General features: G+C 39.6%; 1 protein-coding gene and 2 long non-coding RNA genes across 4 annotated transcripts; 1 reads left to right on the top strand and 2 right to left on the bottom strand.

The window, feature by feature from the left end:
- Positions 1–1,111, top strand: LOC107488645 (thiamine thiazole synthase 2, chloroplastic; the record flags this gene model as incomplete). The annotated part of the gene is given in 2 exon segments (XM_016109399.3): positions 1–680; positions 807–1,111. Coding segments are annotated over 2 exon segments (845 nt in total), but the record flags the coding sequence as incomplete, so codon positions are not given.
- Positions 1,112–3,198: 2,087 nt separating this feature from the next.
- On the bottom strand, positions 3,199–4,334 carry LOC127747424 (uncharacterized). Its single transcript, XR_008009216.1, has 3 exons — positions 3,972–4,334; positions 3,581–3,714; positions 3,199–3,441 (listed from the first exon to the last, which is right to left on the bottom strand). It is a non-coding gene; the product is annotated as an uncharacterized LOC127747424 (long non-coding RNA).
- A 1,021-nt stretch (positions 4,335–5,355) lies between these two features.
- LOC107488620 (uncharacterized) lies at positions 5,356–6,963 on the bottom strand. 2 transcript variants are annotated; one of them, XR_001591958.3, is made up of 4 exons: positions 6,469–6,963; positions 6,114–6,172; positions 5,504–5,613; positions 5,356–5,421 (listed from the first exon to the last, which is right to left on the bottom strand). It is a non-coding gene; the product is annotated as an uncharacterized LOC107488620 (long non-coding RNA). The 2 variants fall into 2 exon arrangements; XR_008009710.1 differs by lacking the exon at positions 6,469–6,963 and having other exon boundaries at positions 6,114–6,343.
- Positions 6,964–13,476: the final 6,513 nt, after the last annotated feature.

Here is a 13,476-nt window from a genome sequence, read left to right as displayed (position 1 = left end):
TGACCCGCCGCTACATGACCGACATGATCACCTACGCAGACACCGACGTCATCGTGGTTGGTGCCGGCTCCGCTGGCCTCTCCTGTGCGTATGAGCTCAGCAAGAACCCCTCCATCCGCGTCGCCATCATCGAGCAATCCGTCAGCCCCGGCGGTGGGGCCTGGCTCGGCGGCCAGCTCTTCTCCGCCATGGTGGTTCGCAAGCCCGCCCACCGCTTCCTGGACGAGTTGGAGGTGGCATACGACGAGCAAGAGGACTACGTTGTCATAAAGCACGCGGCGCTGTTCACTTCCACCATCATGAGCAAGCTGCTGGCGAGGCCCAACGTGAAGCTGTTCAACGCCGTGGCGGCGGAGGATCTGATTGTGAAAGGAGGGAGAGTTGGTGGAGTTGTCACAAACTGGGCTCTGGTGTCGATGAACCATGACACACAGTCGTGCATGGACCCGAACGTGATGGAGGCCAAGGTTGTGGTGAGCTCGTGCGGGCACGACGGGCCTTTCGGCGCCACCGGGGTTAAGAGGCTGAAGAGCATCGGCATGATTGACAGCGTGCCCGGAATGAAGGCCCTTGACATGAACACCGCGGAGGATGCCATTGTTAGGCTCACCAGGGAGATTGTGCCTGGCATGATTGTCACCGGCATGGAAGTTGCTGAGATTGATGGTGCCCCCAGAATGGTAATTTCACTATTATTATTATTATTATTATTATTATTATTATTATTATTATTATTATTATTATTATTATTATTATTGAGAAATGAGAATGCATGCATGGAATATGAATATGAATTTCTTTTGCAGGGTCCAACATTCGGAGCAATGATGATATCAGGGCAGAAGGCAGCTCATTTGGCGTTGAAAGCATTGGGAAAGAGCAATGCCATCGATGGGACTTGTGGACTTGAAATTGAAGAACCCCAATTTGTTTTGGCCTCTGCTGATACTGAAGACATTGTTGATGCTTGAAGTTTTCTATTCAACTTAGGATTTTCTTTTTCTTTTCTTTTTTTTTCTTCTGTTTTTCCTACCTACGATTTGCATTTGGGAATAAATAAAGAAAAATGTGAACGAAAAATATTAAATCCTTTTCGTTTTTATCTCCGTAAGCTGAGATATGCATGTTACTAGCTAAGTAATAAGTATTATATAGTTAGAAATTATAGCACATCTACATTAAAATTAGTTATTAATATAAAATAAATATTAAAATATAAATATATAATAAAAATAAATTAAATTATATATATTTACATATAAATATTTTGATAGTTAATTTTATTATACGAATATAATTAGCGAACTGAAATACCTAAAATCAGTTATACCAAGAAGAGATTAAAATAAAGGTAAATTTTGAAATGGAGCTCACCTGATAAGGATGTAATTTTCTGACTCACCTTTATAAGCTAAATGTTATGATATCTATTATTTTATACTTAAGTTATTAAAAAAATAAATAAATAATATTTAATAAATTTTATATAATTTATTTTTTATTTTAATTTTTTATTTTAAAAAAGAAACTAAACAATTTAAGCAACATAATAAAAATATTATAGAATTCACCTTAAAATAACTAAATTAAAGAATAATAAGTGAGTCTGAAATTCTGAATGATGCTTAGGATAATCTGATTTTAAATGTTAGATAGTTTTTATTTTGGTAAATGTTATGGTGTATAAAGAGTGGTGCTTATTTACTACAAAAAAAAGTTAAAATTTAATATTTAATTTAAAAGATATAAAAATAATTTTTTTAAACAAATTAAAACTTACCACAAAAAATAAATTAAATAAAAGTTAAACAATAATTGATAAGTACCATAGAATTGGCCCTCTACTTTTTCTTTGTTGAACTAGGCAACTATAATTTGAAGAAAAAGATAACGGAACAACTTCTCATAAATTGGTCACTTTGCCAATCGATACAACCAATGAACCAATTTAATTGGATATAGAATATGTACTGCACCCTACAAAATCGGAACCTACACCCTATATCTATATCTCGGCCACGTCAGCTACGTTAAAGAAGCAGGTAAGCAGCGGATAAACACGATAACAATAACCACCCAAGAATCTCGGCTCAAACCGAGATTTACTCTAATAAATCATTAAACGGATTCAACCAAAAAGTCTATAAAACGGCAACTGCTGAAATCACCAAGGGCATCTAGACTACACACACTAGCACTTCATTCCCAAACTTGTATATTGAAAAATATTCTTTACTAACTTGAGCGTCGGAGTGCTTTTTGTAGGTACCCCGCTCGGTCCGTATTCAAGCAAGGTGTTCCCCGTTGCAGACCCGGTTATCTCACCAGTAACACCTGGAGCCCGACGTATAGCACGGAAACGAGTATCCTTGCACGAACATCTGGCGCCCACCGTGGGGCCCAAAAGCCTCACCTTCTAGTTTTTTCGAGCTAACAATATTACATTGGCCTTGTGTTTTCTTTCCTTTCAGGAACTGAACCATGACGGACCATTCAATAACTCCCTCGACCAATCCGACCAACGTTGATCTGTTAGCCGCGAATGCCGCCTTGCTCGTGGAAAACCAGCAAATGGCCGAACTATTGGCGGCAATGCAGAACAATGACGAACAGAAGACCAACAAGAAAGCAAATACTGATAAGCTTGAGGAGCATCAGTCGGAATCAAATGCAAAGACGGGGAAACTAACCCCAAAACAGCAAGACGATGGACTAATCCCTTTTCGGAAGAAATAATGAGCTTTAAAATACCTAAAAATTTTACACTTCCAATGACCCTAATACCGTACAAGGCACTACAAGAAAATAAGCTTTCTGCCACGCTTTAAAAGCGTACCGAAAAGTGTAAAAAAGCGTGCTGATAGCTTTTCGCCACGCTTTTTGAGCTATCGGCACGCTTTTAAAAGGGTCACGTCCGCCAGCGTGCCGGTTGCTCTATCGCCACGCTTTTATGGATCTATCGGCACGTTTTTTCTATTGGCACGCTTTCATCTGTTGGCACGCTTAAAAAGCATGGTCATATCTATTAACCTATAGCTACGCTTTAAAAGCGTACCAAAAAATGTACATATCACCACGCTTTTGAAGGGTGCCCATAACACACCTCAAAAGCGTGGCTTGCCAGCTAAAATCTTTTGCCACGTTTTCAAAGCGTGGCCTATTCCTTTGTCAAATTAAATAAAAAAGAGAAAATTAGAATGTATAAAAAATTGATTTTTTATTGATTTACATGAATTATTTACATGCTAAAATTGTAATTAAAAAATTACAATACTTTAACAAAACTAATAATTGAATTAGGACAAAATAAGTTCACCGTTAGAACTTAGGAGATCATTAGAACTATCAAAATTATCATTAGAACTTATCGCCAATCTTGCTCTTTGATGCAGTCTCTCGTAGATATGCTACCATTTTATTGGCACCTTCAGATTCACATTCCTACATGAAGGAGATGGATGTGTAAAATAAACCATTACACTTAACCATGCTCATTTTACAAAGAAAATCAAAAGATAAAACTGAAATGCCAAGATCATGTTACAAATGAAACTTCAATTGCAACCATGATGACACCTACCTCAGTCATATCTAGAAAAGAATCCATAAGTTGCCCAGTGTTCCTTCACAACATCAGCCACAGTGATCAGTTTCCCCCCTGCCTTCTTGTCTTTGTTGCGGTGCGCAATAATAGAAAGCCAAGCTAAAACAGTCCTGTAAACAAAAGATACACAATAATTTTTCTTTTCTTGGAGAACACATAGATGTTACCATTCTAAATGGTCAACATTGTTTTTCAGAATTCTAATAATTTCAAGATATATTTATAGTAATGGAGCTCCAAAATCAGGACCATTTTCAGCATACAAAATGTTGACAAGATCCTTTGCATATCTATCCAATGAACAATCCATCAAATATATTTATCTCGGGTGAAAAGACAATTTTATAAAATAAAGAGCTAAACTCACCTCATATTAGGATCAGGATGACCATGTCCAAAATCTTCCAAAGGGATTCCATTTGCGATTGAATCCTACATTGCATAATTAAAACTTGTAAATTACTTTCAACTCTTTAAAAAAGGTTTTAAAGGGGCAAAACATAAAAAAGATGTAATCAATTTCAAGACTGAGACTTTCATAATTTGTGAGCATAATAACCAGCAACATACATCAGCCATGATATGCTCACTTTGTTCAAAACATGATAAATTTTATATATGGAATCTTAAGAATAACCAAGAAAGATTAGACAACCAAAAGAAGACATGCAAGATCCAGGAAGTCAAGCCATAAGAATTGCAAAGAAGAACAGAAAGGTCAACCTCTTTAGTTACAAATAAGATTGACTAAACAGAAAAAACTAGAAACTAAACCACAATGCATTAAAAGAATAAATTTGTTTTGTCAAACAGGAAATCCCGTATTATTGAGAGCAAGGTATTAGATGGAGAACTTCTTTCATTAATGCCACAATAAACAAGAATATGTGAAGCAACAATTGTAGAAAATTAGAGCTGCAAAGCAGAAAAGAAAAAAGAAAAAAAGGGACAGAGAAACAAAGAGACGAAGAGACCAAGGGGAGAACCAGATATGAAACAAAATGGGACATGCAATCCCATAATGTTAGCATTAGCATTAGCAATCCCATAATGTTAGCATTAGCAATTTAAAAGCTTTTAATCTGGTCTCTACTGTTTTAAACAGAACATTTATCTTCAAATTGAATTACCACCCTAGAAAAAGTAATGATTAACAAGGCATAGTAAAAGTAATGATTAACTGAACAATAGAAGAGAGAACATTTTGAACTAAACAAGAGAAAAAGGTGCTTAGTTAGTTAACTAAATTCCAATTAGAAAGAACACAAAATAACAAAGAATGACAAAGCAATTTGTGGTTTCAAAAAACTTAAAATAGAACCATTCAGTTAAAGAGAGAGCAGAGAATATATTCAAAAGACAAAGTATGCAAAGGAAAGCAACTAAATACATTAAATTAAACCAAAAAAAGAAGGGAAACAGAAGTGAGGATCAAGAAACAAACAAAAAATATCTTCAAACTTAAGCAACAAATGTTAGAACAGAACATAACGGAACAGAACTGAATAGCCATAATTATCAGACAAAGTCTTCCCTAAAGCAAAGAAATCCAGTGTTCAAATCACTAACATTTTAGTTAAAGCTTGCTTTAAGTCACAATCCATTTCCACTGCAACTAACCAAATTTCAGTTTTTATGAGACATTTTAAAGCAATAAAATAGTGAAAAAAATATCTTAACAGAAACTACATTGGCTACAGCATACTTAAGAAGCAGTGATAGGCACTGCTCGAGCAAAGCACAAGCACAAGCTCTGGGTCTAAACCAACACGGAATGTAGGATCCTCTTTCTGGAAGCGATTCAAAGCTTTTGAAAACTACAAGTGATATACCAAGAAAATCAAATACTTGATAAGCTGGGACAGGGTGGTCAGTGTGTTACATAAAGAAACTACTTACTTGCCCTCCAGAATCTTTTGAAACTGGCTATATAGCTAATGACATTACAGGTTCAGGAACATTTATGGAAGTCATTGTGTATTTAACTGATCCATCAGTAAACGTATCTCCTAATAACCAATGGATGGAAAAAAGTTAGACAAGTAACATGTATTAAGGCCAATATAAAACTAACTTAGGCAACATATTACTACAAGATTAAGTTCAAAATAGAGTATAATTCATTCTCTACATCAATAGGCAGGGACTGCTAACAACAAAAGACTCAATTATCAGAAATTCAGAATGTTTAACAGCTGTTGAGAAGGACTGGCGTAATTAAGCCTTAAAAATTTGATGAAACTATACAATTAGAGCCTTACAAATTAATTTAAAAGATTTAACTTAAGAGTTTCCTATGGGCATTGGTTAAGAGAGAAAATAGAAAAGTTTTGGTTTGCATTAAGTGCATAGAAAAATTAAAAAAAAATTAACATTTACTTGTTCTTATAGTATTCTTAGCAAGTGCCTTAACACTTGTTACCAAGACCCTTAATTAAATCTTGAATAAATAAAGATACAATATAGGATTCCAGACATCAATAGGTTAGGGCAAGGACAAAAGACGAACCTGATGCACAATCAACACCAAATACAGGAACTATTTGCCCCATGAGCCTCTTGAATGTCCTGCAAGTTGGATATTAAATATTAAATATATTTAAGTATTGAAATATATTAAACAGTCTTCGTAACAAATCAAGCAGGGAAAGGTACCCCTACCATGTTACTCTATAGCAAAAATAATAGCATATAACCTACCTAACTAAAGTTACTCTATAGCAAAAAACCCTAAACCAAATATCAGATTAGAAAAAATATAAATTTAGAAATATCAGAAAAAAATGAACCAAGAAAATCAAAACAAAAAAATCAAATTCAAAAACAAATAATCAGATCAAAAAAATTTTGAAGAGATAATTTACCACGGTGCTGCGAACGCTGAACGTGGCTGACGGAGGTGCGACGAGTGACGGAGGTGGAGACGGCGGTGCGACGACTTCAGAGAGGGAGACGGCAACGCGGCGGGTGCCAAACCATGGAGGGAGGAGTGACGATTGAGGGTTTGCGAGAGAGAGCGTCGACGGAGGGTTTGCGACAGAGAGTGAGCGCCGAGGGAGGCCTTACCAGAATGAGTCACCGCCGCAGGAGGGATAGGTGTTTACAGGAGAGACGGAAGGAGCGCCGATGCAGGGAACACCGGCAGAGGTGGCACCTACGGAGGGATTGCTAGAGAGGGTTGGAACGAGGTTGACCAACGAGTGTTATTAGGGGAGAGAGTGAGAGCACCGGCGATGAGCTCTATGTTAGGTGAAGAGCGCCGCCGCCGTTAGGGTGATGAGCTCTGTGTTAAGGTTTTCGCTTTTAAGGCATTGTTTCAAAGAAGAGGAGGGTGTGTTTCGAAGAAAGGAAGAAGTGTTGTCAGGGCCTTAGGGGGTTTGTTGTGTAAACTATTTGTTTCGAACTAAGAGGGGTGGAATCTTTTTTTTTTTTGAACTTTGTGGCCACGCTTATAAAGCGTGCCAAAAGATTTAGAGGAAACGGCCACGCTTTAAAATGTAACGATAACGAAATCATTTTGCCACGTTTCAAAAGCGTGCCAATTTCCCTCTATGGTCACGCTTTTTAAGGGTGGCGATAAAAAAGCGTGGCCAAATTTTAAATAAGTGGCCACCCTTATAAAAGCGTGCCGATTTCTCTCTATGGCCACGCTTTTCAAGCATGGTCAAATCACAAATCAGTGGCCACCCTCGCAAAAGCGTGCCCATAGACCACTTTTGGGCACGCTTTAAAAGCGTGGCAAGAAAAAAGGGTGCCGACAAGCCTTTTTTCTTGTAGTGAGGTGATCGAAGATCCTAAAATCCATGTTACAAAATTTGAATCAATGATGTTTCTCAATAGTGACTCCAATCCCATCTTGTCCCGATCTTTTCCAACATTCTTAGATGGAGCTGCTTTATTATGGTTTTCTAACTTACCTGCAGGATCTATATCAAGTTTTGAAGAGTTTGCCAAATTATTTATAAATCATTTTGCAGCATCCAAAATCTATGTGCGAGACTCAGACTATCTCAGCACGATCAAATAGGGACAACATGAAAGCTTAAAGGAGTACATGACACGGTTCACAGAAGCAGCTATGCAAATCCACGATCTTAACTCCGAAGTGCAGCTGCACGCCATCAAAAGCGGACTCCGCCCCGGAAAATTTCCGGAAGCAATAGCAGTGGCAAAACCGAAAACGTTGGAGGAGTTCCAAAAAAAGCCCAGAGCTAAATTGAAATTGAAGAGCTCAGGGAGGCCAGAAGAAGCGAAAGGCCGACCAAGAGAGAAGAGGAAAGGCCGCACCGGCCTATAAGTAAAGACCCCAGAAAACCATTCAAACTAGCGCCGAAGTTTGACTCGTACACAAAATTCAACACAAAAAGGGAGGACATAATCAAGAAAATTCTGCACAATAAACTGATCAAACCACCTATCAGAGCAGAGTCATACCAAGATCAAAAGTATGTGGATAGAAGCAAGCACTGTGCTTTCCACCAAAAGTTCGGCCATACAACAGACGAGTGTGTGGTGGCAAAAGATCTGCTGGAAAGATTGGCGAGACAAGAACTTTTAGACAAATATATCTCGTCAAGAAAGCAACGCGACACAGAAAGAGAAGTAGAAAGAGAAAGCAAGCAAAAACAAGTCATAACACCCCCATCCAAGGGGATAATAAATTACATTTCAGGAGGCTTCGCTGGCGGCGGGAATACCACTTCAGCAAGGAAAAGAAGCTATCGAGCAATGATGACGATTGAAGGATCTCGTCCGGTACGACAAACGTCGGTTCCGACCTCCCGCATCGACTTCAGCGCGGCCAATTTCAAAACAACCTGTACGAACTTAGACGATCCTGTCGTCATCTCAGTCCACATGGGAGAGTTAACAATAAAAAGGTCTTGCTCGATCCAGAAAGCAGCGCCGATGTCTTGTTCTACTCAACCTTCAAAAAGATGTACTTTAGCGACAACGCACTACAACCGTCACCCAGAGAATTGGTAGGGTTCTCCAGGAAAAAGGTATCGGTATCAGGGTATATTTGGCTGAGAACAACAATTGGAGAATCTCCAAACAATAAAACACTAGACATTCAATTCCTAGTGATTGATTGCCCCAGCCCTTATAATATCATCCTAGGGCGTCCATCACTGAACGCCTTTGGGGCCATTGTTTCAACAATTCATCTTTGTGTGAAATTTCCTTTGCAGGATAATGTAGTGGGACGGTATACGCCGACCACAAGGAGGTGAGACAATGCTACAATGCAAGCCTCAAAGCATCAAGAAGGAAGAAACACCTCGGATACACACGGTGTACAACTCGGAAAATATACCAACTTTGGCTGAACTGAACCCTAGAAGTGACGACAGTCATTCCAAGCCAACGGATGATCTTGAAAAGGTACAATTAGGTCAGGGAGAACGATTCACTAACATAGGATCCGCGTTCATTGCAGGACAGAAGGATGACATTATCACAATACTAAAGACAAATGCTGACCTTTTTGTATGGACACCGGCGGACATGCCTGGTATTGACCCCAATTTTATTTGCCATAGGTTGGCAGTCAACCCCAATGCCCGACCTATACGACAAAAGGAAAGAAACTTGGGAGAAAAAAGGAGAAAGGCAGCCGAGGCAGAAACGAAAAAGATCTTGGAAGCAGGATTTATTCGGGAACTACGATTTTCAGCATGGGCTGCATGGCTATCAAACGTCGTAATGGTGCGAAAAAGCTCGGAAAAGTGGCGCATGTGTGTAGACTTTACCGACTTAAACAAAGCATGCTCCAAAGACGGTTACCCACTGCCCAACATAGACAAGCTGGTAGACAACACCTCAGGTTTCCCAGTACTTAGCTTCATAGATGCCTACTCAGGTTATAATCAAATTCTCATGCATCCGGGAGACAAAGAAAAAACAGCATTCATCACCGATCAAGGGAACTTCTGTTACAAGGTCATGTCCTTTGGGCTAAAAAATGTGGGGGCAACGTATCAACGGCTAATGGACAAAGTGTTCAAAGAACTATACGTTGACGACATGGTAGTAAAGTCAACCTCGGAGGAACAGCACAAGCACGACCTAACCAAGGTATTTGAACAGCTCAGAAAACATAATATGAGATTGAACCCAGAAAAGTGCGCCTTCGGAGTACAAGGAGGAAAATTCCTCAGCTTCCTATTAACCAACAGGGAGATAGAGGCAAACCCAGACAAATGTCTCGCAGTAATCAACATGCAATCTTCTCGGAATAAGAAAGAAGTCCAACAGCTAACAGGTCGGTTAGCAGCTCTTTCCCGCTTCTTGCAAGCAGCAGCAGAAAAATCATATCACTTCTTCAACACCTTAAAAAAGTCGGATCAATTCATTTGGACAGAGGAATGTGAAGAAGCTTTCACAAAATTCAAAAATGCCTTAGGGTTGCCACCTATATTGAAAAAGCCAGAACAAGGTAAGCCATTACATCTATTCCTTTCAATTTCAACTAACACAATCAGTTCGGTACTTGTAACAGATAACGAAAAAGAACAACACCCAGTATACTTTGTAAGTGAATTCCTACAGGGTGCTGAAACGAGATACTCAATGATAGAGAAATTAGCATTCGGACTAATTACCACAGCTTGGAGGCTACGACATTATTTTCAATGATACCGAATTATAGTTCGGACCAATCAACCGCTTCGACAAATCCTAGCAAAACCTGACCTAGCATGAAGACTCACAAAATAGTCGGTCGAACTCTCAGAATTCGACATTACTTATCAGTCCAGGGGATCCCCCAGGGCCCAAGCCCTGGCCGATTTTATCTCCGAATTCACCAATGAAGTAGAGGAAGCCGAGCCATGGGAATTATATGTAGATGGAGCATCCAATGACAACGAATGCGGAGCAGGAATACTGCTAAAAGACAAAGCAGTGGTATTTGCTGAACAATCAATCAAATTTCTATTCCAGGAAACAAACAACCAAGCCGAGTATAAGGCGTTGTTAGCAGGACTACGACTCACAAAAGAAATTCAAGTGTCGAGCTTGCAAGTATACTGTGATTCCTTACTCGTAGTACAACAGGTAACCGGTAACTTTCAAACCAAAGATCCCCTTTTTAGAAAAATACTTACATATTACTAAAAACATGATAAGAAGTTTTCAAACATTTGAAATAACACATATACCCCGAGAACAAAACAGCAGGGCAGATATACTATCAAAGCTAGCAACATATAGAGATGATCAACACTCAGAAAATATGGTACACCTCACACTAACGAAATCTAGCCTAGATATGCAATATGTTTTATATGTGTCACAGGAAGGAGATTGGCGAACCCCCATAATACATTACCTAAAGACAGGAGTAGTGCCAGAAGGTGATTCGAGATCTATCAAAAGGAAAGCAACCAATTACACCCTAATTGGAGATGATCTATACACACGTGGTTTCTCCCGACCACTTCTTAAATGCCTCGCAGGGGATGGCGCAAGAGCAGCAGTCGACGAAGTCCATGAAGGTATCTGTGGACACCACATCGGAGGCAGAAGCCTGACAGCAAAAATCTTGCATGCAGGCTACTAATGGCCGACCTTAAGGTCAGACTGCACGAACAAGGTTCGAAAATGCGAATCGTGTCAAGACGCCAGTTGGTCATTCCACAAGTGGGGCATGGACATCCTCGGACCATTCCCAATATCGCTAGGCTAGGTAAAGTTCCTTTTGGTAGCTATCGATTACTTAACAAAGTGGATAGAAGCATAACCACTTGCAAAAATCACCTCGGACAAGGTACAAAAGTTTATTTAGAAATTTATTATTTGTAGATATGGTTTACCAAGAGAAATTATTTCTGATAATGGCAGGCAATTTAGTGATAAAAAAATCACCTCGTTCTTAACTAACATGAATATTAGACACCATTTTTTCTCTATCGAGCACCCACAGACCAATGGGCTCGCAGAGGCGGCTAATAAAGTGATTTTGCAGGCCCTTAAGAAAAAATTGACCGAGGCTAAAGGTCACTGGGCCGAGCTTATACCAGAAATACTGTGGAGTTATAACACAACTCCTCAAACCACGACAAAAGAAAGTCCTTTTCGCTTAGTGTACATATCAGAGTGCGTAATCCCTTTGGAAATCAGCCAAGGCTCAACAAGGACCGAACACTTCAACGAGAGTGCCAATGAATAATCTTGGTGTGCCAAAATTGACGTCGTCGAGGAAGAACACAATTACACAGAGCTAAGACAAAAGTTAATGCAACTAGCTATGAAGCGTCAGTACGACAAGAAAGTCAAACCAAGGATCCTTAAACAAGGAGACCTAGTGCTCAGACAACTAGAAGATACTCGGAAGCCACCAAGCCATGGAAAATTAGCAGCAACATGAGAAGGACCTTTTTGGATCGCCAAAGTGATCGGGAAAGGTGCCTACTGCTTAGAGACATTGAACGGAACAGCCTTACCGAATACATGGAATATTTCGTCACTTAAGTACTACTATAGCTGATCATAATGTTGTAAGAAGCAGGATGGCCAGGTACTCTTTTTCCTAGCCACGAGGTTTTTCCCTAAGGAGGGTTTACTCGGGTAGGTTTTAACGAGGCCGACCACCCTGCAAACCTCAAACATGAGGAACAATTCTATCTGAATAAAAGCATACATTTACTATATTATACAGTTGTATTCTAAACATACTACAAACCAACAAGCATAAACGTTGGAATCATAAAGCATATCATAGCAAAGCCATTCCGAAACCATAGTTCGGACAATCAGTCATTAACGTCGGAACAAAAACCGACATAAGTTTTTCAAAAAACAAAACACAAATCCAAACTACTTTCTAATAAGACATCAAACAGGCAGTGGAACATTCTCATCATGATCCTCGCCAGCCTCATCTTGAACCAACTCTCCGTTAATAACTATCTTCGTCACATCAAGTTGACGAACATCAAACCCGGGAAAAAACAGCGACACCTGAGAAACAGCTCGGTCGAACCCTGAGGTAAACATTTCTATACCTTGATCCTCCAGCTCATGAATACGGGCAGTCATCTCACCTTTTGTCTTGTCATTATCCCTTATCTCGGCCTGAAGAGACCGAATTTGATCCTGAAGATGACCTACTTCTTGCTCTTTCTCCTTCAACTTTACAGCAATATCGGTAACAGCATCTTCCTTCTCCTTCATTTTAGTCGTGATGTCAATAATAACACCCTCCTTCTCTTTCACCAAACGCTCCAGAGCAACAAACTTATCAACATCAACAAGTTGCTCGGCTCCGAGCAATTCAGTGGTACAACCAACACACAGTAGATGAGCAGCAACAACCTGATAGGGCAATATTAAACCCAATCAAAAAAACAAAAAGAAAAGAGAAAAAGAGAGAGGAGAGGGAAGAAAAAGAGACAGACGAAAATTACCTGAACATATTTACCTAAGGCTTCCACCCCGGCACGGCGGGTAAGCACCATGTCCCCAAGAAATTGGGAAGCCCTATCAGAGAGATCGGCCAGAGGAAATTGATCACTCCACAAAGAATGAGCATTCATCCCAGGAATGAAAACCATGGAGTCTACGCTGATGATCAAAAACCGATGTTGAAACCTCGGTATGAGCCTTACCCCCGTCAGACAGCACCTTCAGCGAATTATCAGACTCGTCCCTTTTTCTTTTTGAAGAACCTGGTTACGCAGTAGAGAAAGCAACACCCTCCTCACCAGTCTTCAAAAACGCAGAGGTACTCACACCTTTCTCTTTTTTCTTATCAAGGAAAGACTGAAGCCTGGACGAAGTCAGATGTGGAACCCGTCCTCCTACAAACAAACACAAACAACATCAATTGTCAAGCAATAAGCTAATACTAAATATGCACATATATATAT

The sequence above is a fragment of the Arachis duranensis genome, chromosome 5 (genome assembly GCF_000817695.3).
Source record: "Arachis duranensis cultivar V14167 chromosome 5, aradu.V14167.gnm2.J7QH, whole genome shotgun sequence".
In the NCBI taxonomy this organism is placed as follows: domain Eukaryota; kingdom Viridiplantae; phylum Streptophyta; class Magnoliopsida; order Fabales; family Fabaceae; genus Arachis; species Arachis duranensis.
Note: the sequence above shows the minus strand (reverse complement) of the source record. Positions and strands in the feature narration are given on the sequence as shown.